At 42.0% G+C, this 24,187-nt stretch overlaps 2 protein-coding genes across 2 annotated transcripts in view; both read right to left on the reverse strand.

Annotated features, from left to right (window-relative positions):
- LOC116225070 (fucolectin-like) overlaps positions 1–6,613 on the reverse strand; it is a 10,165-nt gene extending 3,552 nt beyond the window's left edge. The window contains exons 1-2 of the mRNA XM_031586637.1: positions 6,342–6,613; positions 5,927–6,091 (exon numbers count right to left, since the gene is read on the reverse strand). Coding sequence (XP_031442497.1) covers positions 5,927–6,091; positions 6,342–6,613 — 437 coding nt within the window. The remainder of the gene's footprint in view (positions 1–5,926; positions 6,092–6,341) is intronic.
- A 2,108-nt stretch (positions 6,614–8,721) lies between these two features.
- Positions 8,722–24,187, reverse strand: part of LOC105897597 (fucolectin-6-like) — a 54,303-nt gene continuing 38,837 nt past the window's right edge. The window contains exons 2-7 of the mRNA XM_031586002.2: positions 13,927–13,976; positions 12,814–12,885; positions 11,716–12,013; positions 11,069–11,223; positions 9,408–9,690; positions 8,722–9,170 (exon numbers count right to left, since the gene is read on the reverse strand). Coding sequence (XP_031441862.1) covers positions 9,020–9,170; positions 9,408–9,690; positions 11,069–11,223; positions 11,716–12,013; positions 12,814–12,880 — 954 coding nt within the window. The 5' untranslated portion in view covers positions 12,881–12,885; positions 13,927–13,976 and the 3' untranslated portion in view covers positions 8,722–9,019. The remainder of the gene's footprint in view (positions 9,171–9,407; positions 9,691–11,068; positions 11,224–11,715; positions 12,014–12,813; positions 12,886–13,926; positions 13,977–24,187) is intronic.

Below are 24,187 nucleotides of genomic sequence, written 5' to 3' on the forward strand. Positions count from 1 at the left end.
CTCAGAAAAAGATAATACCGGCCAACACCTCCATGAGGCAGGAAGCCTGTTAGCATACTCAACACATCAGACAATAGACATTTGGTATTGGGTGTGAAAGACGGCAGACAGCTTAATCTCAGACAAAAGCAGGTTTCCTTTAATCTCACAAGAGACATCACATCATCCTGTTATCTGCAAGGTTTGGGCATTTAAAAAACCACAGACCCATACTAACCAAATAAAGAACTGAGAGTGGGGATTTTGAAAGAAGTTGAATGTTTGAAAGAAATGGAATGATTGAAAGAAAGAAAACGTTTTTAAATCTCCTTCAATTCAAACAATTTCACTTAAAGACAAAGTCAGTGGTCAAATGTAGGTTAAACAGTCCTGTAAGTTCATTCATTCATTCATTCATTCATACGACGGCTGGCCAGCCTACAGGCATACACACACATTCATTCGCTTGTTCAGGAGACAGGTGTGTCCATCCCTAAGAGAAAGGAATCAATCTGTTAACAGAGTTACAGTTAGTTAGTTAGTTACAAAAGTATCTCATAAAATCCATTTTTATCCAGATTCCAATGGCACTTGAATGCCAAATCATTTAAGGCATTCCTTAATTCATTAATTGCTCCTGGATCATTTGATGAAGTCAGAAATTCAGCAGCTAAACCTGTTTTGAGAAAAAACACATTTTGCAGTTATCATCTTATTAAGGTCAATTCTCTCTGAAGCTCAACACCTCCCCCTTTTGATCTAACAGCAGTCGTCTGCTGCTGTAAGATCACGTACGGTTTCCGGAAGAAAAGAAAAAACCAAAAAAAAAAAACCATCTTATTTTCCATGTACCTTAAACCCATACACTAAGGATGAAGACTTTGTTCCGTTATATATATATGCTTACAATTATTCGTAATTGTAACACTTCATACACTGATTTTAACTTGGGTTAAGAAAATCAATGTGTAGACACAAAAATGTTTAAAGTCTCCACTCCTGCTACCAGGCTAGGGTCTGATCACTTCAGCGTAATGGGCCATTCAGGGTCACAGGGCGGCTGTGCCTAAAGTGTGAATTAAGTGGTATGCGTGAGAGCTGTCTAACTATTGTGTGAACAGACACAGTTTAACATTTAGCAGTCTAACATCTGACTTTATCAAAAGCATTGTGAAATCTGGACTTCAAAGAATCTTATGTCTTGAATCATGACTGGTCAAATCCAAGAACTGAATCTCCACAATCTAATGTAAATAATTTACAAATTAACTTAGAACAATTTCTAAATTAAAATATTAAAATGCTGTAGATCCCTTTCCAAACACCCGTTTATGGCCACAACCTTTTTTATCCTCTTGGGAAATTTATCTGAGCGGTAAGTAAAACAATAGAGTATGTCACAAGCACAGCTCAGACTGCCTCGGACCAATACCCGAAAAAATAGATGTGTCAACTTCTAAGACAAGCACCGTGTGTGTCAACTTCTAAGACATCACAATAAAAATAAAAGTAAAATAACATAAGATTTCTGTTCTTAGACAGGACTCTATTTCCTATATTTCCCAAGATTTAGGTAAGTGTACTTACCAAAGCGTTTGTGTCAGCCGGGGTACAGGGGATCTTTACAGCAGAACTGAAATCTCAGCAAAATTCCAAGAATTAATATCTCGGTGGGACCTCCAATTGATGGTAATTAGTTTTATACCATATATTGAAGATTCAGTCTTAGGTTTGATCAGTCAGGATTCAGGTTTATTCTTGAAGAATGGCGGCCGACCATTTGTGAGACAGAGACTTTCAGATCCATCCTCCCTCACAGAACTTCACCTCAGCATATCTGATTTGTTCCTTGGGGAACAGTCGGTTAAATACACTGACATTAAGGGGTGTCACCGTCTATTCAAATGGGCCATGCATGCAGGGTTCTTTGTCTCGACCTGGGGGGGAGGTGAGACCAATGTCGCACCTCACTTACCCAGGTCAGAGACAAAGAATATTCACCAAGCAAAGTCCACTCATGGCTAGTTAAATCCAAATAAAAGTAACAATTATGACTAGGTATAATATCATTGACTTATTGACTATGGCATATTCTTATGACCTATGCTGGTCCCTTCACCATGCTCACTTGAAAGAAACAAACATTTAATATTTCCCGTTTAAAATCTTTTGAGGGCCAGCAGACAATCAGCCACAGTTGGCGAGCTAGCTTTAAAACCCTCTTATCAAGTTGCATTACGTGTCGCTCAGACCAAAACGCCATACATAATTGCGGAAAGTTTAATATTGCCAGCAGCTAGTAATATGTGAACAGGGGCGGCCCTAGCACATTTGGCGCTCTAGGCGAGCTTCACTCCTGGCGCCCCCGCCCCCCCCCCCCAAATAAAAAATATTTAGTTTTCCCCACGAAAACGGAATTGCAACTTTCAAACGCTATTTTGCCCTGTAAGACTGCATTTCTTTCACATAAACACAACAACGATCGCGACAATGAACAAACATTCATTCAAGAACAAATCACTGAGAAAATGTCACGCCTGTGCTGGACTACGCTCCGGCCACGCCCCCTATTGAACTGTTTATGGACACACACACACCTCCACGTCATCTTCCCAATCGCCTGCAAATAATGTTTTCTTAGTCTTCTAAAAGTGAATCTAAAATGATATAACAAAAGTATGTATCTCTTGATTAGTTGAATCAAGTTGGCTAGCTCGCTCCACCAAAACTAAAGCTGTCCAAATTTGATTACTCAAATTTTTATGACGCAAAATGACGCAAATTGCGGTACAGCTGAACTTGAACTGATGTTTCGACTGAATGGCAATAACAAGGAACGTCACAAGTCACTGGCTAGCTAGCGTTAGCTAACTAGCAAGATTACATACAAACCATTCGCTAAATATGACAACACTTGGATTTTTACCAGTATTCCTCACTTATTGACAAGTTGCCGTGTTTGGCTTCCTTAATGGGTGTGCTATGCAACGAGTAAGATATGTGTAGTGTTGTTGCACTGGCTATTGGCTTTATATGTGCGCCCCTATTTTAATCATGTCTTTTTTTGTATAATGTAGAATAAATGGACATCATTTTTGATATACCCGCCTCTGTAAAATCATTAAAGAACTATGTGACAGGGAGTAGGAAAACGTTCAATGATAAGGTACATCTTTTCTTCTTAACTCCACTAAAGTGCCGCGGGCAATTCACGCATTCGTGAACGTTTTCTTATCTGGAATTCATTCTAGGCTAGAACAGGATTTAAGGATTTACCTTTCTCCTTGGCACGTTTCTTTTCTTCTTCCTTTCTTTTCTTCCTAAATTGCGCCCCGGATGGCTTTTGCCTCTTCATTATTTTGTTTTCCAAAGTTTCTTGAACACACACACACTAACCAAACGCCTCACTGTGCTTGCATGTTCTGACAACAACAAGGATGTACGTACCCCTTCCGTTTTCGATTTTTGGCTCATTGTACCCTAATGTTAGATTTTTTTTTTATGTCAAAATATTGGTTGGAGATATAGAAGGGGGCGCAAAAAAAAAAAACACAAAACCCCCACTATTTTTTTTTTTTGCTGGGCGCAGTTTTTTGCGCCCCCCCTCTGAGTGGCGCCCTAGGCGACCGCCTATACCGCCTGTAGGAAAAACCGCCCCTGTATGTGAAAAACGACGTTTGGGAAGGAGGAGTACGTGAAAAAAACTGAAAAGCATCCCTTTGCTTTTTTCCTCTTTCAATTGATGAATTGGCAGCTGATGTGAGGGCACAACTAGTCACGAAACTCCCGAAAGCAGATTATTTTGCACTACAATTAGAAGAATCCACAGACATGTCAAACGACCCTCTGTTTTTAGCGTTTGTGTGGTTGTCTATCAAAATGAGATGCAGGAGGAATTTATATTCTGTAAGCAGCTGCATGGACGTACAAAAGAGTTCAGAGACTTTCAAAGTGATCGACAATTTTTTCCGTGAACATGGTATACCCTGGCCAAAATGTGTCGCGATGTGCACAGACGGTGCAAGAGCCATGTGTGACGCACTGAATGCTTCATAGGGAGAATCTTGTTGCCAAAGACATGAGTGATGCATTGTCAAACGTCAGGCCTCTCACTAGGTATGAGATATTTCATCCATACTTAAGCTTCTCAAGCTACTCAATTCTTTGTCCCCCCCTCATTGAATACAGAGTAATGGCTAACTGTAAGGGAGAACAAAAATTATGTTCAAACATGTGTAGGGGAGTGTGTTTGTGTGTGTGTGTGTGTGTGTATGTGTGTGTGTGTGGCTGACACTTAGTTCCAGATAAAATATATGAATATCAGGCCTAAATTTGGGGCGGCGGGGGTGGGGGTCCCTGCTCAGTGTCTCTCTCAGCCAAGGGGTCCTTGGGCTGGAAAAGGTTGAAGACCCCTGGTGTAAGACATGCCTCATACGTTCTCAACACAAACAAATCACACTTACTTATATAATAATAATAATAATAATACATTTTATTTCACAGCGCCTTTCATGTCACTCAAGGACGCTTTACAATTTAAAACAGGAGCAAACAAATAACACAACAATTAAAATTAAAAGTGCAAGTAAAAACAGCATGGCAACTACAGTGAGAATGCAATCCTGAAAAGGTGGGTTTTGAGAGAGGATTTGAACTGAGGGAGGGAGTCAATGTTTCGGATGTCAGGTGGGAGTGAGTTCCAGAGTTTGGGAGCAGCGCGGCTGAAAGCTCTGCTCCCCATGGTGGTAAGCCGGGCAGAGGGGACAGTTAGGTGGATGGAAGAGGAGGATCTGAGGGAGCGGGTGGAGGTGGCAGTGTGAAGGAGGTCAGACAGGTAAGGAGGGGCAAGGTTGTGGATGGCTTTAAAAGTATGAAGAAGAATTCATCTACATACTGCTCCATATACAATGATGTAAACATGCAGTGATGCATTCAAATGTATCGATCTGGTTGTGCTGTTCAGCAGTGAATAGAGGCGCTGCTACTGTCCTGCTATTCTCATGTTTACACTTGTAAGCACAGCAAACTTGTGCTTCTCAGTCAGACGCAGCACAAAGACTATGTTGGCTGTAGGTTTACTGCCATTGCAGATGCAGAATTGTGTTTGTGCTGCTGTCCCTTCTTCAGTGAACTTAGAGACGTACAGATATGTAGTATAACTGTTCATCATCTTCCATACAGAGCATGTCTGACTACATAATGGTGCATTGTGTTTACTCCGTCCACCCTGTTTGTTCACAGATTCTGGCTGAAACAGTCTGATGGTGTAGGGTCATGTAAAGGACATAAACACACTTGTCATTCCATCTCGCTGCCTTCGGTATGCACTATGCAGTTCTGTCGTCCGGGTCAGACCACAGCGCAAAAGCGTAAAAACAAAGCTTTCACAGCCCAACATCATTGACTATATCGCCAAAAGACATGAGTTAGCATGCTAGCAGTAACAAGTGTTCCTTGTGCAGTCCTCTGTGTAGCTCTGGCCAGCTGTGCCACATCTGATTGCGCAATGAGGTGCACCTGGTAAATCCTATGGCATGGGTTTGGTGAGTTTTACTTTAGGGGATTGGTGGAGTGTGGTTCACCCCATAGGGCCACCCAAGGGCATAACAGTGAGGTTTCTGCATGCCTGTTAGGCAGTTAGATTGCTAGTGTTTGACCAGAACTCCTCACTGCTGCTTTAAATGTGTATTACATAGAATAATAAATGTTTAGTATAATTTTGCATTGCCCTGTTTTTAATGTGTCATTACTCACTAACAGAATAGATAAGTGACAGAGACAATGAGTCTGATGATTGCCCAAGTAGTTGTACTGCGATGACTGAGACGCCTGTTTATTCAAAGCCACATTTTCTCTGAGAGAGTAGAATGTAATATAGCTGGAATGTCAACTAAGTAATCTTAGTTAAGTGATCTCTGAAATGTTTTGTTTTGTAATATTTGCTAACTCCGATTCCATGCCGACAGGAACAGGCACGGCATTTACTTCCACCTCACACAGAGTCAGATGCTGCCTGTACGCCCTGCTGAATATATTCACATAACGGCCCTCCATCCCATTGCATTGGAAGGTGCTGGCTCCCCCTGCTGGTATGGAAGAGATCACCGTGCACCTGTTCAGGATGGTAAGAAGGGCAACAATTTGCATATAAAAGACATTAAATATATACAAATAATAAAACACACTTGGTCATGATTCAATTTCCTTGTCTCAGTTATGATGGGATTTAAAAGCATCACCATTCCGCATTGGTGTTGTCATCTTTGACAAACACACCAATTTAAAGTAATAAATAAGAGAAAAAACACAAAAAGACATTTCTGAGGAAACCATGCTCATGACTCCATATAATCAGCTGGTACCTTGGGTTGCTGTTGCCGTTGTTTTCCAGGGAGTTCCCAATGCGGATCTCAGCTCCGTTGATCCTCTCAGCACAGCAGTCCTCTCTGTTGGTGATGGTCACGGTTGTGACTCTGTATGACTCCAGCAGGTCGACCCTCCACCAGGGGTTGGTCTCAGCCTCTGTTTGCGCACAGGAGCCGTCCTGGGGCATCCCGCTTCGGTTCCCATCGATGGCCTTCTTGGCAGCAGTGGAACTGTTGAACGTGGATGACTGAATCGTCTTGTCTCTCATAGCCACGTTCACTGAAATCATGGGCGAGTGGGTCAAAGTGACTTCAATGTTATATCATGGCTATTATATGACTATTATACTATTATATGACTTTAATGCTTTATCCTTTGGAGAAATGCCTCAAAACAGCTGAATAAACACAATAACTGTACCTAATGCAGAGGCTTCAGCAACACAGAAGCCATCTCCCACAAGAAGCATCAGAAGGAGCAGACACAATACCTTCATTCTAGGAGAAGAATCAAAGCACTACAAGTACAGATTGTTTTTAAAGAATGTCTTCTCACTCTGCAGCCATGATGAATCATTTTACAATAATGATCTCACTTAACATGAAACAGTAATGCTTTTCATACAGTGCCTAAGTGTCATTATTAGAAGCAAATATAAATGATCACTGAAAGCACTGAAGTAAATGTGGATTCCAGGAGCAAGGATACAGCAAATAAATTCAAACATTCAAGCTGGTATGAACAAAGAAAAAAACTACCATACCCATTTCTTTGTTTTCCGCTGAGCTAATAACTACTCAAGACGGTATAAATACCAGAAGAAGACATCAAACCTACCTTATAGTGTGATATCTCTATTGTTGTCTTGTTCAGGCTGTCCACGGAGCATATGGCTCCTGTGTGTGTGTGTATGTGTGTGTGTGTGTATGTATAAGGGTATGGATGTGGTAAGGCTGATTTTAACATGCATGGGGCAGGGTCCATACACTCCCTGAGGCTCAGCCTGCCAGAGCCTGTCTCTTCTGACCAATACAGTTTTGCTTTCAAATAGCCCTCAACAGAGCTCCGCTGTTTGTGCCTTAACACATGTATCCCAGGAATAAAGAAACACACACCACAGACAGTGTGTCTTCGGCATTTCAATTACTGAGAACTAAGAACTCCGGCAAGGGCAGCGTCACACACGTATGCAGGTCTTTGTCAAAGTGTGTCAAGGTTTGTTCTCAGAATGAGGTTGGCAACTCTGTGCCGGGTTCAGTGTGGGGTATTTATTAAGTATGTGAATGCCAAGCCCAATACCAGCTATACAGTTTACAACTTGGACACCAGCCAAGAGTTTAGCCTCAGAATTTCAATGTGGATCACAGAACAGTGTTTTTGTTCTTAATTAGACAAAAGTGAGGGGGGATAACCATAGACGTAAACGGGGGATAGCCATAGACGTATAAAGCCTGGTTGTGTTATGCATTAACATGCGATTATTACTCCATTGTCTCATCTCCAGTACTTCATCTGTAGGTGAGAGGGTGTCCCTGTGCAACAAAAGTAGTCACTGCTCGAATGGAAATACACAAAACAGAAACCACTTTATTTGAGGCAAATGCTTAATATTCATGTTATAAAGACAGTATGGGCATTGTTTACAAATCTGTTATGACTACTGTGGTAGGGTGATTATATGAAACTGATGTTGACAATGAATTGCAGTGGCCATAATCCACCGGGGAGCTGACAATAGTAGCTGTCTAAGTTAACAGTGAAGAGTGACATCAGTGAAGGCTGACTTGCCATGAAGACAGCAGCTCTTGGCTGCTTTTCGGACACCAGCTCTGTGCTTCTCCTTATTAGACAGATAGAGGCCAATGTCATTAAAATAAGCCATTGTATAATCATTGTGAAGCTCACTTAACTTCTGAATGTCTGCTGCAATATTTCTCTCGATACCACAGTCTTCGGTCTTGGCGAAAGTTGACAGTAGATTAACCAATTCAGTAGATCAACCCAAGGGTCAAGGTGAGCAAGACAAGACATTTTCAGGCAGGTGTTGACATTTAATTTGGCCTCTGACCCACTCTCCTTTGGCTTATCTCCTTGCATATCTGCTGAGCTGACAGCCATGTCAAAGATAGGTAAATGGGCACATCAGCATGTATTTACTTGTGAAGCTGCTCTGAGACCAAGGCAAAGAAAAATGATGTGTAAGCTGACATGTACAAAAGCTCTTAAAGCACATTGCTACATCTGGACTGCGTCCTGTTACTGTTTCAAGAGATAAAGTCACCTCTGAGCAGCAGGGATAGGAACTGCTCCACTCAAGCTTGTGAAATGAACCAGTCATGTGTATTTGTAGAACGTGAACTCAAAACCACACAGGAGTGCATTTCATTCTTTAATTGGCTTTGATTCATCACACAACAGAGCACAATAATTCAATATGAAATATCCAACCCTCCCTGGAGAAATGGAAATCATTACACTTAGACTATGTACCTACAGGTAGGAGAGAGAGAGACACAGAAAGAGAGATAGGCATAACCTTCACTTTGTTAATCAGACACCCAATCATTGCTGAGGACTTTCATATGACAGATATAAAATGTTATGCCAAAATATACAGCTACAAGAATATTGGTGTACAGATGGCTTGTCTCCTCCTGTGCCGTTTCCCTGGGCTTTAGTCCAGCGGTGATCCATATACCTCCACCTCACAGAGAGTCAGGTACTCTGCACGTCCAGGAATCACCACGGTAACATAGCGTCCCTCCATCCCATTACACTCAAAGGTCTTGGAAACTCCACCAGGAATAGAGGAGATTACGGCACACCTGAAAAGGATATAGTTCAAAATAACCTCACATTAATACAGGATCCTTGAGCATAAACTATACCATCCTGTCATTGTTTTAGTAAGTAGTCCAAATAGTCTAGTCCTTTGTAGAGGGTAACGGATGTCATAGGGTGCAGTTACAGAAAAATGATGCATGCCAAGGACAATACAAAGAACGGCATGTCAACTGAGAGCTACTTTGGTGTCAACATGGTGTTGAGATACCAATTATTACCTGGGGTTGTTGATGCCGTTGTTGTCCAAAGAATTTCCAATTCGGATTTCAGCTCCATTCAGTCTACTGGGAGCAGAATCCTTCCTGTTGGTGATTATCACAGAGAAGACTTTATATTTTTGGAGCAAATCCACTCTCCACCAAGGGTTGAGATGAGCTTCTGTGTGAGTACAGGAACCATGGCGATACATGCCGTCACGATTCCCATCAATGGCATTGTATGCGAATCCATTTCCATAAAGGTCTGACTGAGTTGCTTTCCCTCTTAAAGCCACATTCTCACCTGAATGGAAACAATGAAAGAACAATGACAAATGAGCAACTAGGCTAACAATTATGTACAGTTAAGAACCATGCCCTGTCTGAAGTGGTTGAGTATGTTTTTTGGCAATTCAATTGTTTTCAACAAGGTTATCTACTGCTCATATGCTTACATCACATCACATCAGATCAGATTAGCTTTGCTTGTTTTCTGAACAGCTTTGACCATGTGCAGAAAAGTATACTGTATGCGTCATGTGACATCAGAACTCAGATGAAGGTTTTCGGATGAAAGAGTTTATTAATGAATACAGCCAGGGAACAGGACACAAACAGGGCGTACTAAGAAACAAATAGGAGACACTCAGAAGTATGCAAGACAAACTTCAGACAGGACTAGAAAAGAGACAGAACTAGACTAAACAGAGTCGCCCTCTGGAACACGTAAACAAGACACTACACTTAACCAAGTGTTTAACAGGACTCAGGAATGTAACTAGAAAGGCAAAATAAAACGGAACCAAGATACACGGTGTCTAACTCCGGAAGACAAACTTTGGGTGTATGGGGAGTAACTATTGAACTTACAGGGGATTGTAAACAAACAAACCAAGACAGAGATTATAATTAAGAATACGAACTTAGGATCACAGAAACAGTCTAACTCTGGCTCAAAACCGCGAGGGCGCAGAACAGAAATACACGGCACGAAGCCAGAAAAGAAACTCACGGAAGACCTGGGGTCGTGAGGCACGGAACTCTGGGAAACGTATGCCTGGGAGCCAGGAGGCACGAAACTAGCTGATGTGGAAGACAGTGGACAGGGAGCTCGTTGGGATAAGCCAGCGGACAAGGAAATCACAAAATCAGAACAGGAGGCAGAATCCTGTAAACCATGGATGAGTCGCGGAGATGGCGACTGGGGCAGTAGATTTGCCCATATAGCGACGAGACCAGACACCGGAGTCAGGGGTGTGAAACAGGTGCGTGTGATTGTGATCTGGAGAAGTGAAAAGACGTGCAGCTGAGGAGAGTGGACGTGACTGATGATTGGGATGATGTGCAGCTGGGCGAGTGCGAGTGTGCTGAAGGGGCCGTGACCGGAGCGGATGTCAGCGCAGACGTGACAGTATGTGTTTAATTGACAGGAAGTAAAATGCCTCTTGAACAAGAAATTTACTTAGATCCCTCTTCCATTTACTTTACCGAAAAATCCGAGCAAGTGTGGGGATACTGAAAACAATTAATAATTGTAATTGTTCTAAAGCTGTTCAGTCTTGACAGACATTTGCAAAGTTGTTTTAATATTGCAACATTTTTACATGCTTTTATTCTAAAAAAAAACCTAAATATTTTGTGTATGTTGTGATGTGTGATATATTTACAAGAACAATGCTTACCGTTTGGGGCCAGATAGCCATACACCTCCACCTCACAAAGTGTCAAAATCTTGTTGTTTCTAGGCAAAACGACATTAACATAGCGGCCCTCCAACCCTTTATCCCAGCTGAAGGTGTGGGTTTTCCCAGCTGGGATAGAGGATATAACCCCTGCCCTGAAAGTGAAGTCAAGAGTTAGTGTTGTGTACAAATGTCAAATATTCAGCACAAATATATGAAAACAATGACCTTGTCCGAGTTTGCCTTATGATTAATCACTTTGACAAACATGCCAGGACAGAATATCTCTACTTATTCATTAATTGGTTGATTAATTACTGAATACAGTGCACTCCTTGTATAACATTGCAACATGTTACAAAATGAACATGTAGTTTGAGTCAAGAGTTTATGGTACATTGTACCTAAAACTTAAAAAAAATAAACTGTTGCCTCAGTGAAGCGGTTCTCTGCCATTCACTTTACAAACCACCTACTGCAATACAGTGATATCAGGGGAAGGAGGCGGAAGAGTAAACAATATTCACTTTTGCATTTGCAGCTGCTCATTGAAATGGACCGTGGGTCTATGCATTAGAAATTCTGAAATAACCTTTCTACCCAGTCACTTTCAATCAGTTAACAACTAGAGCAAATGATAATCTTACAGTGGATTGACATTGCCATTGTCCAGCAGGGAGCTGCCAATGTGAATCTCAGCTCCGTTCATTCTCTCAGAGCAGCAGTCTCCTCTGTTGGTGATGACCACTGAAGTAATAGTGTACTGCCTCAGTAGATCAACCCTCCACCAGGGATTAGTCTGTGTATCAGTAGCAGTGCAAGATCCATGATGATAATGTGGGTCACGATTTCCATCTATGGCATTTTGGGCATGACCTTCCCCTGCCCAGGGGTTTCCAATCAGGTCTGACTGGGTGGCCTTTCCATACAATGCTAAATTTCTACCTGTAAAAAAAAATATTTTTCACATCAATCTGACTTGAACAACAACAGCAGCGTATCTTATTTTCTTTTCTTTGTTAAGGCAAATCCCAAAGAACAAAGGCTTGACTGTGTAGCCACCCCCCTCAAAGCCACGTTCTATAAGAGGGAATACAGTACATTGATGAATTAGTTAAAAGCAAGACATTGCATTGCATATGGATCAACAGTGTATTTTGAAACATTCAATTTTGTAAGATGAAAAAAGGCCATCTGCAGTAGATCACCGGAGAAAGATTCATGGTTTGATCATGGGATAATATTGATTATTAAATATTTTAAATGGATAATGGCTCCACCAATTGGGGAATTAGAGAAATTGGTCAGCAAAACTAACTGTACAGTGTCTAAGAAGTTTTACAGGTGATAGTTGAGTCAAACTATAATATAGTTTATAGTTCCAATATGAAAAATACACTAACATCTCTACATTATATCCACTACATGTGGCTTAATCAGTGTAATCTGAGATGACATGCTATAAAGGCTATAAAGAAATGAATGCAAAAATAGTCTTCATTATATATTTATTCTTCATTTTATTTTTGTCTTTACCATATAGAATTTTACATTGTGTATACAGTGAATCAAATAAGTATCAGATGTGAAATGCAGACATCCGGTAATGAGAAGATATGTTTTTACCAGTTCCATTGGAACATGGCACTCACCTTTCTCACCCAGCTGAACTCTATGTATTTTGTATACAAAACAGATGTCATGTGTAATGTGGCATCTCACAACCAATAAAAGCTATGGTTTACCTTGATATTCAGCCAGAACTGTCAGTCCAAGTAAATGAAGAAAGCAAAGAGACAAAATCACCCTCATCCTGGCTGTAAAGAAAACAATAATGTATTGTAAGTGTAGTATCGCTACTGAATCTGATATTCGCTATCGCTCAGTCGATACGCCAAAACCCCAGTTTGATATTTGACATGACCTCACTCTCGATTAGTAGCCTAAGTAGGCTAGTTATTATTGCTACAGTATGATGTTAAAATTACAGGGCAAATGCCAAACACTGTTCTGGTGAACCCAACAGCCAGAGCTTTTTTATTTTGCTAAAATACAAGAAATTAGCTGTGGCACAATACATATTTACAGTGTCTTTATACATTCAGAAACCTCAATAAATCACTTCAGTACGAAAGGGATTTCCCGTCGGGATTTATTTTTGGATAATGACGGACAGTACATTATCCCTGACAAAATATGTTAACGCAGTTAACGCAACTTTGATTACTTCCGGTGTGCGTTGACCCGACACGAAACCGCCGTGTGCCTGCAGTCAGATAGGAGAGACTGAGACAAGAGTGGAATATGGTGAGAGCTGAGGGATTGTTGGGCGGAAAGTTTCTGTTAAAGAGGCAAAATGACGGAACAAACGACAAAACTAAAGTTGTAGGCTATGTAGCATTTGTCAAGCTGAATTTAGCCATCACAGAAGCAGCTCGTCTTCAAATTATCACTTTAATGCAAAGCACCTGACAAAAAGCAGTCCCAGGTTAGATGGTCGCCAACCCACACCCAACGACTTGTAAAAATAACTAGACCAGTCCGTGAAAAGGTTATCAACGCTGTAGCAGTTTTGGTTGCCGGTGACTGTCGGCCCATCAACAACATAGTTGAAGACGGTGGGCTGACTGAGGTGTTCCGAAGTGATTACTCGTTAATTTATAAAATGTAGTCTTTAGAAGAAAAACAAACTTTTAATCGCGATTAATCTAGATTAATGAATTTCAAAATGTGAGATTAATTAGTTAATTTTTGTTTATCTATTGACAGCCATAATAATAATAGAAAAGGAATAATAAATACAAATTTAGACAAGTTTATCAAATATGCAACAAATAATATAACAACCACACACTCACCTCTCCGGTTGGCAGACTCGGTTCAGACTCGGGGAGTGCAGTCACACAACCTGCTGATAGCGACGATACCGGAGTCAGGGCAGTGAAGAGTATAAGTAGGGTGTGAAACAGGTGCGTGAAATGACGTGCAGCTGGGAAGAGTGGACGTGACTGATGATTGGGATGATGTGCAGCTGGGCGAGTGCGAGTGTGCTGAAGGGGCCGGAGAGGGAGTTAAATCTCTCAATGCTGGATGAAAGTCTCCGTGCGGGAGTTTAAAGTCGCTCCAGGGTTTTCATTATGTCAGGTAAGAATACCTTGAGTTTGCAAGGTTTATTTTTGTGGTACATTGTAATACCTGCACTGTAATACTAGTACTCTGCACCATATGTAACAGAGTTAAAAATGTAGTGTATGGTTTTATATGATTTTCGCCTAAATTAAACTGCCTAAGTGTGAATGGGAGCCTCCTTTGGCCATATGATGTACTGCAGATCTGATGCGTGTAGTCCAGTGCTGCTTCCCTACCCGATCAGAGAAGCCTATGCTTTTGATCGGGTAGGTTGACTGTACAAAGCACTGTACCTGATATGTTCCCGACTAGCCGTAAACTCCGCTAGCCACGTCCATGCTTTAAATGTACTGTTCAATATAGCATGCATGGATTTAACTGTTTAGTTAAACATGCATTGAAAGTATTATTACGTATTAAGTATTAAGTATTATTATTATATGGCTCTTCAGAATGTTCCAAAAAGTTCCGTTGATTTGAATGGGCCATCCCAACGTTCGCTGGTGAATATTTCCTGATATTCACCGCTGCGAAAAGATATTGACCGCTGTCATTGGCAACGGGTTTTGTGCTTCTAATTCACATCTTTCATATCATTCCGCAAGTAGTCCGGTCATTTAACGTAACAGACTCATTGTAATTTGAAGTCAGCAAGTAATGGGTTGCTACGCAACACCTGAAACTTAAAAGTTCTATTTGCTTGAAGAACTATTTATTTCTTAGCGTAAATCACGAAACGGCAACTAAATCATTAAAGAGAGGTATTTTGGCGGAATGTCTTCTATCGTTTTTGGCAAGAAACCGTATAATAAGCGGGATAATGTACCTCCGGACAATACATTATCCCTTACTTATTATTATGACAGCGAATGTTAGCGAGTTTTACCGAACGTTAATTAGCTATCGTTCCATGTGTTCAGACATTCTGTCTGGCGCATTGCTGGCTAGCAAGCGCTGATAGTGTACAATAGGATATTGACGTAGATGTTGCCTATATGTAACGCTTTATATTTTGCTTGTGCAGATGCTGTACGTTCACACCAAAGCCTGAAGGCAATGTTTTGATGTATTTTCTAAAGGTATGTGGCTCCATAATGTAAATAGGTTTGAATGAAGTGCTGTAACTCTGTGCACTTAGGCTACAGTTATGCCCATTCCACTGTGTATGGGAAGTTAAAAGTTTTGTACATATTTTCTATTACTGAAGTAATCAGCAGAGAAGCCTATGCTTTTGATCGGATGCTGTACGTTCACACCAAAGCCTGAAGGCAATGTTTTGATTTATTTTCTAAAGGAAAATAAAAGAAAGTTCAACAGTTTCGCCTCCGTCTCCCCGTTGCTTGACCATCGTAGTATATCAGTTTTCTAAAAGTAAATTGATGTTTAAGTTGATAACTTTGACGAATCCCACGTGTTATGTTATTTTCCATTCACTGTAGTGATCGTACAGCAGTTTGCATGTTTTACAGAAAGTTTGTTAATGTTTTCCTTTTCACCGTGAGCTTCTACATTCTTAGATTAACGTGACTAGGCGTACACTCCGCTAGCCACGTCCATGCTTTTAATGTACTGTTTGATCTAGCGTGCATGGATTGAACTGTTAAGGTAAACATGCATTGAAAGTAATATTACTCTACGACTATCATGTGTGTATGTTTAATCTCATTGCTTCGGTATGTGTTTAAGACGACAGCGAATGTTAGCGAGTTTTCCCGAACGTTAATTAGCTGCACTAATACAACGTTTGTGCAGGTACATGTTTTGAGTTTACCTCAGATGAAGAACTCGGAGGTTATTGTGTGCGGGTAAATTGATTTCTAATTTTGGTGTGTATTTGTGGTTTGTCTGTTGTATAGATACCTCACCCCTCACTCCTGAAATGGTAGTAGGGCAACCCACTCCAGAAGTTGTCAGGAGTTTTGTTCCGGACAAATCTAGGTGGAGCAAGCCACTGAGTTTGTCCCAGCATGAACAGGTATCAATATATACACCTGGTGAAGGGTTGCTGATGACTACATTGATGTGGTCTTGTACTTGTATATAGTTAATGTTGAACTTGTATAAAATGTTTAAAATATATTTGATTATGCTTCTGACAGCTCCAAAACACTCTTGGCATGAGTGATGAGGAGGAGGTGGCATACACTGATGGCATTGCATTAAGGAGAAAGGACTTCATTACACTTGCTAATCCTGTAGAAGTTGACGGAAATTTAAGAATATCATGACATACTAACAGTTTAACAGTGAAGTACAGTGCTTTGTGGTATAGTGTCCCTTTTTTCCAATAGGTGCTGAATTTTGGGTTTCCAGCTTCTACAAAGAATAGCTAGTCAACAGGTAACAAAGATCTTTTTAACAGTTTTGGAACACTCAAGTCAGCATATTTTGCTTACATCCACACTGATACCTAAAATACTTTTTAGAACATTGACATCTTTGCTGCTGATTGCCATGTGACTCTCACCTGGTTGCCCCCATATTCAGCAGACCCCATGGATCACCTCCCTGTATGTACCAATATAATGATTTATAGTTATTCTTCATACTAAAGTGTTATCTATATACCATATGCCATGCTGTCTTCATCCTAAAATGCCCCCCCACCCAGTGTTTGTCATGACTTGTGACATGAAAGGAATTCTGCATCAGAGAATCATAATTTTCCACCTGCTGAAATGGAAACACCCAAGCAAGTGCTCATGGCATATGCTAGTTAATATGGTTCCATAATCATTACTCTGTCATTTCTTTTTTTTCTTTGGATCTTTTCTCTATGGGGTAGTTCCTGTTCAAAACCCCAAGTTACATTTCCCAGCAGTTATCAAATCTGAAGGACCTGCATTGTAGTACAGTGCACATCTGTGATTATAATACTCCGTTTTTCTCCATTATCCTTTTTTTTTTTCAGAGAACTTTCTTAGGAGATAAGTGAGTGTCTGGACAGATTTTTCATGTGACAACCTTGAGGTATGTGAGTGTGTGTGAGTGGAATTGTAACAATTCACAGCTTACCTCTTCTTAAACCTTTTTTGATGTATTTTTCTAACCTTTAACCCGAACACAGGGCATTCCCAAGCAGAGAGGCTCTAATAGTTGTGGGGTGTTCATCCTAATGGTAAGAAATATTGCCATCCTGTGTTCCTTGCATAATTCCTTCCTGTAATCTTGTGGTTTGTTCATGGATACTTCAATTTGTTTGTTTACAGTATGCTGTCTACATCGTCTTTGGCCTCTCTTTTGACTTCACAGAGGTGTGTTTTTCAAACGCTTTTTAACATTTCATCTTATAAGGTCTATGTTTCAATTAAAATGTGTGCTTTTCCACAAACTAGTCGGACATGAGCGTTGCAAGGCGATGGTGGTCAATTCTGTTGCTGGACAACTTTCCACCAAGGTAACTCCTATTAACTAGGGTTTTTCCAACTGTTTTTAACTTATGAAAAACTTGGACATTTGAACCCTTCTATATGTTGCCATCCATAAGATTTACTTATGTCAAACCTCTGCTGAAGGCTGTCATCTGACAAAAGCAGAAAAAGGAGGCAGATAACCAACACAGCAGGACAGTGTGGTAATATTTTCTTTCTTAAGTTTTTGGACATGTTTCTCTGGACAATTCATGACTTTATAGAGACTGATCTGTTCTACAACATACTTGACATATGTGCATGGCAAGGTTGTGTTAGACGATTTCATAGTATAGTGATTGTTCAATGAAACTCATTTTTGCCTTGATGCAGCAGTGGAGGCCCTGACTGTGGAGGAGTCCCCCCCCCTCCTTGTAAAAGACCAACTGTGGAGGTAAGGTAACCTGTCAGGGTGTGGTGTAATATGGGAGCTCCCTTGAATAATGTCAAATCTACTAAACCCCTTTTTTTTTTTTTTTTTTATCTTTCCCTTACTAACCCTATCTTTCCCTTTCCCTAACCCAGACCACAAACATCATGTCAGACCTGACAACTGCAGTGGAGTGGACAAGGCGCCATATGACGCGGTTCCAGGGACGTGTCTCCTTGCCCACAATTATTTATATGACAGAGGTGGAAAAAGAGGATGCACTGCGCACGCTGAGAACCAGCGATGACCTGGAGGCTAAAGACCCCTTCTTGTTCATATTCACACAACAAGAGGACATGGAGGTGTTTCTCCAAGATTGTGCGGATCAACAGGACCTCGAAGTTCATGCTATGTTCTATGGTGAACTGTAGTGCCTCTGTTACTCTTTAAGTTCTATTTTAAAATGTTATGCGTTTCTGTGCATCAATGTTTCTTGTTTTGATGTACCTTTGTTTACTCTATAAAAACTGCCATATGTTTGTGTGTGTGGTGTGTGTAATACGTTGTTTTTTTGATAAAGCACTATTTTTTTTATTGTTTCGTCCTGATTAAATGTTCTTACGATAAAAAGTGATTTGTGGTTTTGTTTATGTAGAGCACAGTCTTATTGATTGACACTTTTACACACACAGTCTAGTAACAATATAGGCTAAATCACAATCTGGAGAAAATCACAGAAAAGATGGTAAGCACTGAGGCAAAGATCTGATTGTGGTGTCAAATATTTAGCTTTTCATAAAATAAATAAATACAGTTTTCGACGCACAGTCGGCATCGAGAATATTTTTGTCTTTAATACCACACACTGGAGTGGAGTTAACATACCCGTAATGTAATTATGCCGGATTGCTCTGTTGTATTATAAATATAAAGGCTGAAATGATCTTTACCACGGTAAAAGCAATAGCCTATTTGACTTTAAAAGGAGCTTGTTCCTTATCGCAGTTCACTGCGATATAACAGTATGGTACATGACACTAGTCATGGGCCTAAATCGAAGCATTTATCCATTCACGCCTGAAAGGCAGCGAGATCTGTCAGCGCGCACTCCTGAGCCCGCCCCTCAGGAGTCTATATCTTGAATCGCGCACCACAGATCAGTCTCTTTGAAAACTTCGCAAGAACGAAGTGCCAGCTCCGAGTATATCCTCTACGCTACCAAAAGTCAAAGAGTTTTGTGTGCTTTTGCTCTCTACGGGTTGGTGAGTTATTCGGGTTCTTTAACCCTCACTAGCTCAGGACGCTGCAAAATTCGTTGACTCAACTTAATTTTGGAAGTAGTAGCTGCTATCCTAGCTGCCTAGCTGGCTAAGTTTCTGACTAGCCTGCTAGCTTGCTGACAACGTGTTCGTTGCTGATAGTGTGCTTGTGTATTAATACTTTCTTCTACTTTCAGATTAAAAAAGATGTCCAGACACTACCCCGACTGCGGGCACACCCGTGTTAAGGGTGACCGCCACCGTCGGTGCATGACCTGCCTCGGCAGGGACCACGCAGAGGTCGCGCTCTCAGGCGCTGACCCTGTCTGTGCCATCTGTGCTAGCCTCATGCTAGCTAAGGCTACCAGGCGCCTTGCGCTATGGGAGCGCAAGGGCGCCGAGGGGGCTGCACCGGCTCCATCCGGGGCTAACGCCCCTTTAGGACCGAGTGCGCCTCCAGCCGTGGGCTCTGTGAGTGCGAGCAGCCGCCTTACAGCCGCAGCTCCACTCTTTGGCCTCTCCCCGTCACCGCCACCTGCTAGCCCTGGGGCCGCAGGCAGCGAGGCGGAGGAGCTACCACTGGGCAGTGTCCTGCCCGAACTGGAGCTGGACATCGGCCTAGATGATGATAGTCTGCTGGACTACTCCGATGAGCACAGCTCAATCGCAGAGGCAATGCAGACAAGCCAGGACGTTAAGCCGCGGGTGGATACACCCCCTACTTCGTCAAGGATTCTGGGCCAGCAACTCCACGAGGTTGCGCTGAGAGCAGCCAGCTGCCTTGGGCTCCCTCTCCCTCCCCCGGGCTACCTCTTGCCCGCCTCCCCCACGATGCGCCTCGGCCAGAAGCCTCTCCTGCCCACGCGGGTGGCCATGCACCAGGCTCAGCTGGCAGAGAAAGCCTACTTGGCTGCAGGGCAGGCAACCAACACGGCTGCGCTGCTACAGCGCTATCAGGCAAAGCTCCTGACTGAGCTAGCCTTGTCGCTGGGGGAGGATCACCCGTCGGTGGCAGAGCTCCGTCGCGCGACGGATCTGTCACTCCGACTGACCCGGTGCACCTCACAGGCACTGGGGAGGGTGATGGGTGCCGCGGTGGCTACCCAGAGGTCTCTGTGGCTATCACTGGCTAAGCTCTCGGACAGAGAGAAAGCACCACTCCTCGACGCCCCGGTCTCTGTCCAGGGCGTCTTCGGTGAAGCCGTGGTCACAATGGCTGCCAGGTTCGAGGAGCAGCAGAAGAGCAGGGAGGTATTCCAGGCTTGGATGCCTCGCTCTAGCGGCCCGGGTGAGACGTCCTCCTCAGGACACACCACACCCACATTGGGCCAGAAGCGAAGCGGGTTCCACTCGCCAGCTCCTCCAGCGAAGGTGCCCACCAGGCGCAGCCAGCAGCAGCCAGCTGCGCGCCCTGCCCAGGGCGCAGCCCAGGCCCCGCGACAGCACACCGCTCGCCGCGGGCGGGGCAGAGGTAAGCCTCAGGCTTCCTGATGGTGACAGTCAGCCAGTGGTCACACAGGGGGGAGCGGTGGAGCCCACACCGCCTCCACAGAAATCAGTCCGTCGCTCACATGCTCTTCCTGTAGGAAGGAATCTTTCAACGTAGTCGCAGAGACTTACGTCTCTTATACAATACAATTAACATGTAAACAATATGGGAGGGGAAAAGATGTGTCTGGGGGTAGGTATCAGAACTGAAGGGATGACTGCTAATTAATCTGATTAGGACTCTCACCCTAATTTAATAAATATGTCTGTCCCACACCAATCAATTAGTTGGCTTGATACAAAAGATCAGGATGCAAGCTTGATGGCCCTGGTTGTTTTCAGACAGATGGCAGGAACCAGACCTAATGGGTCTGGCTTTAAGACACCCAGGGATTAAGAGACAGCTTTGATGTCTCTGTAGGTGGACCATTTGTGCATACCAAATACCTATGACAAATATTGATTTCAATGAAATCTAACAATCGGAACGCTAACAGGTGAACATGATCAGAAACTCACGAAGGAGGAGCACGGCAACAAAACCAGCCAGTAGGGCGAAGCTAAGAGCCCTAAAGAACAGAAGAAGTCCTGTGAATGAACCGCAAAATCGAATCTAATCAAATAATGTCTGAAACATTTGCTGAAAATGTGTTCCATTTTAATCCTCACTTGGCATATACACTGCATTTAAATCATGTTCAGCCACTTATTATGAGAATCGTCTGTGTGTTTTGTGTGGGGCATCTGTGATTTCTCCTGTGTGCATATTGCCAGGTGAAATTCTGTCTTGTTGCATCTGTGAATACTGTCTGTTCTGCTAATCACTGTTCTCATGTGATGCCTGTCTGATCACTGACATCATTGAACTGATCTTACCATGCTGTACCGAAAGCAAATTCCACTAATTTCACAAAACTCATTAAAAATGATTCTGATTCAGAAAATCTGTTTAATAAACATCATCAGCAAACAATGCATTAATTAATGTTGACCAACACCAGACATGCCAGAGAGGGAGAGCTTTCATGAGGTGATGAGGTCACGCTGGTTCTTTTTCAATAGAGCCATGTGTGCTACATAAATGAGTTGATGTTGATGAAGGGATGACCTGAGAACATCATATATTCTTTTTTTGTTTATGCACTCTGCATCTCTCCTGTAGAGGTCACTGTAGTGTATTTCTAGTGCCTCTGAAAATGAATGAATATTCTAATGTCAAAGCAGGTGTGAAATATCTCCATCTCTGCAGCTAGGGGGCGCCATCTTTCATTGAGCATTACCTGTTTCTTTCAGGACTGTGTCAAGTGAAGGGCACACAACACATTCAGCCAAAGGTAAAGCAACAGTAGAGAAGTTTGGTTTAAAACTAGAAAACTCAAAATAGCACAGTTATTAATGAAAAAAGCTTGCTAGAACACTAACTGGTGTGTTTTGGAAACAGTTGCTGATGTTTAGTTTGGAAGTTTTTCTTAACTTATTTCAGCATTCTTTTGTTTACTTGGGTTGGTGTAACTTCACCTGTTCTTCTTTGTTCACAATGGCCAGATTCCCCCTAATGTGATGCAGTGATCTTGACTCTGTTTCCAGGTCTTTCCAGTGGAGGAGAAGAGGTAGCACTTCCCACTGTTGTGAGCCCACCCATCAGGACAGACCCTACAACCAGAGGTGGCTACAAACACACATGACAACACTGATCAGTGGGTAGTGCTGTCACTATGTTTTACCGATGCAGCCTTTTGAGTACTGTGTAACATCATGTCAAATTCAGCAGTTTGTTGGTTTGTTTGACTTTTTTTGCTTAGAAGTTACCAGGAAATAGACACGGTTCAATGTAAAAAAAACATTATTGTAGCTGAAGAATACCTCTGAGGTGATTTGCGCGGCGTCTGAGCCAGCTATCTATTGTTAGCAAGTAAGTAAGTAAGACTTTATTTATATAGCACATTTCGTACAAGAGATGCAGTTCAAAGTGCTTTACATAAAATCAATAAAACGAGCAGCAATAGCAATACATGGAGTAAAATAATGATCAACATCGTATCAGAACCTGATGTTCCGATAGGCTTCTTGGATTACTAAAATCATGATAAAAGGAATAAAAAAAAAAGCAAGGCAACTAACGACAAGGTAAACAGCTCGCTGGCAGCGTGATTGGTTATTCACCTGTCAATCTCACTATAAACGTCTCCGTTATCAACACAACCACATGCCGTCTTTCGTCAACGCAATGCATACCATCTGAATCGGGTAGCAATATAGCATGAAAAGAACAGGGACTAAGGCAAAGATCCAATCAGATTAATTACGTTTACCAAGATAGGGTCCTTTAATAAAATATTGCATTTCAGCAAAGCACAGAAAGAAGAACACACATAAACCTGGGCTAGGCTGGAAAGTGGTTCCTACAACCATAGTGAAGTAATAACTAAATGTAATGAAAAGATTTTTTTAAAGCCTCCATATGTAGCAGCTGAATATTCAATCTAATCCAGTCTAATCGGTGGCTACTGTCTCGCAAACAAATGTACGCAGGTTCTTGCAGGAGTTGTCACGCCAGTCTCTAACTCTGGTGAAAAGTGCACAGTTCTCCCCAGAAGGGTCTTCCTCCTTCCAGTTATCTGGTTCATCTTGTTCATCAGACCCTTTCTTCCAGAATCTGTGAACAAACAGGGTGGATGGAGTAAACACAATGCACCATGATGTAGACATGCTCTGTATGGAAGATGATGAACAGTTATACTACATATCTGTCCATCTCTAAGTTCACTAAAGAAAGGGCAGCAGCACAAACACAATTCTGCATCTGCAATGGCAGTAAGGCTGTTCTGTGTCAAACCTACAGCCAGCCTAGTCTTTGTGCTGCGTCTGACTGACAAGCACAAGTTTGCTGTGCTTACAAGTGTAACCATGAGAATAGCAGGACAGTAGCAGCGCCTCTATTCACTGCTGAACAGCACAACCAGATCGATACATTTGAATGTATCACTGCATGTTTACATCATTGTACATGGAACAGTATGTAGACTATTGACACATATAAGTAAGTGTAATGTGGTTGTGTTGAGAACGTATGAGGCATGTCTTACACAGCTTCAGTCTCATCGAGAGGTGTGCTGTCCACCCAAATCCACTGTCCCTCTGTCTCCAGGTCACTCAGTCCCATCCAGTAGAAATCTACAATGGCCCTTTGGGACAGAAAATTCTAATGGGAGACATAATAGATATTTATTCATAAATGGTATAACTATATAACCATCTCTATGCTTTTTTACAAAACAAAACTTAAACTTAATGTACCAACTTAATGTACCAACTTAAAAGAAGATATTCAGGAATGTTCTGAAAAAATGCATGGGGTGCAATAACAAAACAAAACAAATACTTTTTACTTCACCTGTTCCTCTTGACTGTTCACAATGGCCAGATGCCCCCCTAATGTGATGCAGTGATCTCGACTCTGACT

The sequence above is a fragment of the Clupea harengus genome, chromosome 19 (assembly GCF_900700415.2).
Source record: "Clupea harengus chromosome 19, Ch_v2.0.2, whole genome shotgun sequence".
Classification (NCBI taxonomy): Eukaryota; Metazoa; Chordata; class Actinopteri; order Clupeiformes; family Clupeidae; genus Clupea; species Clupea harengus.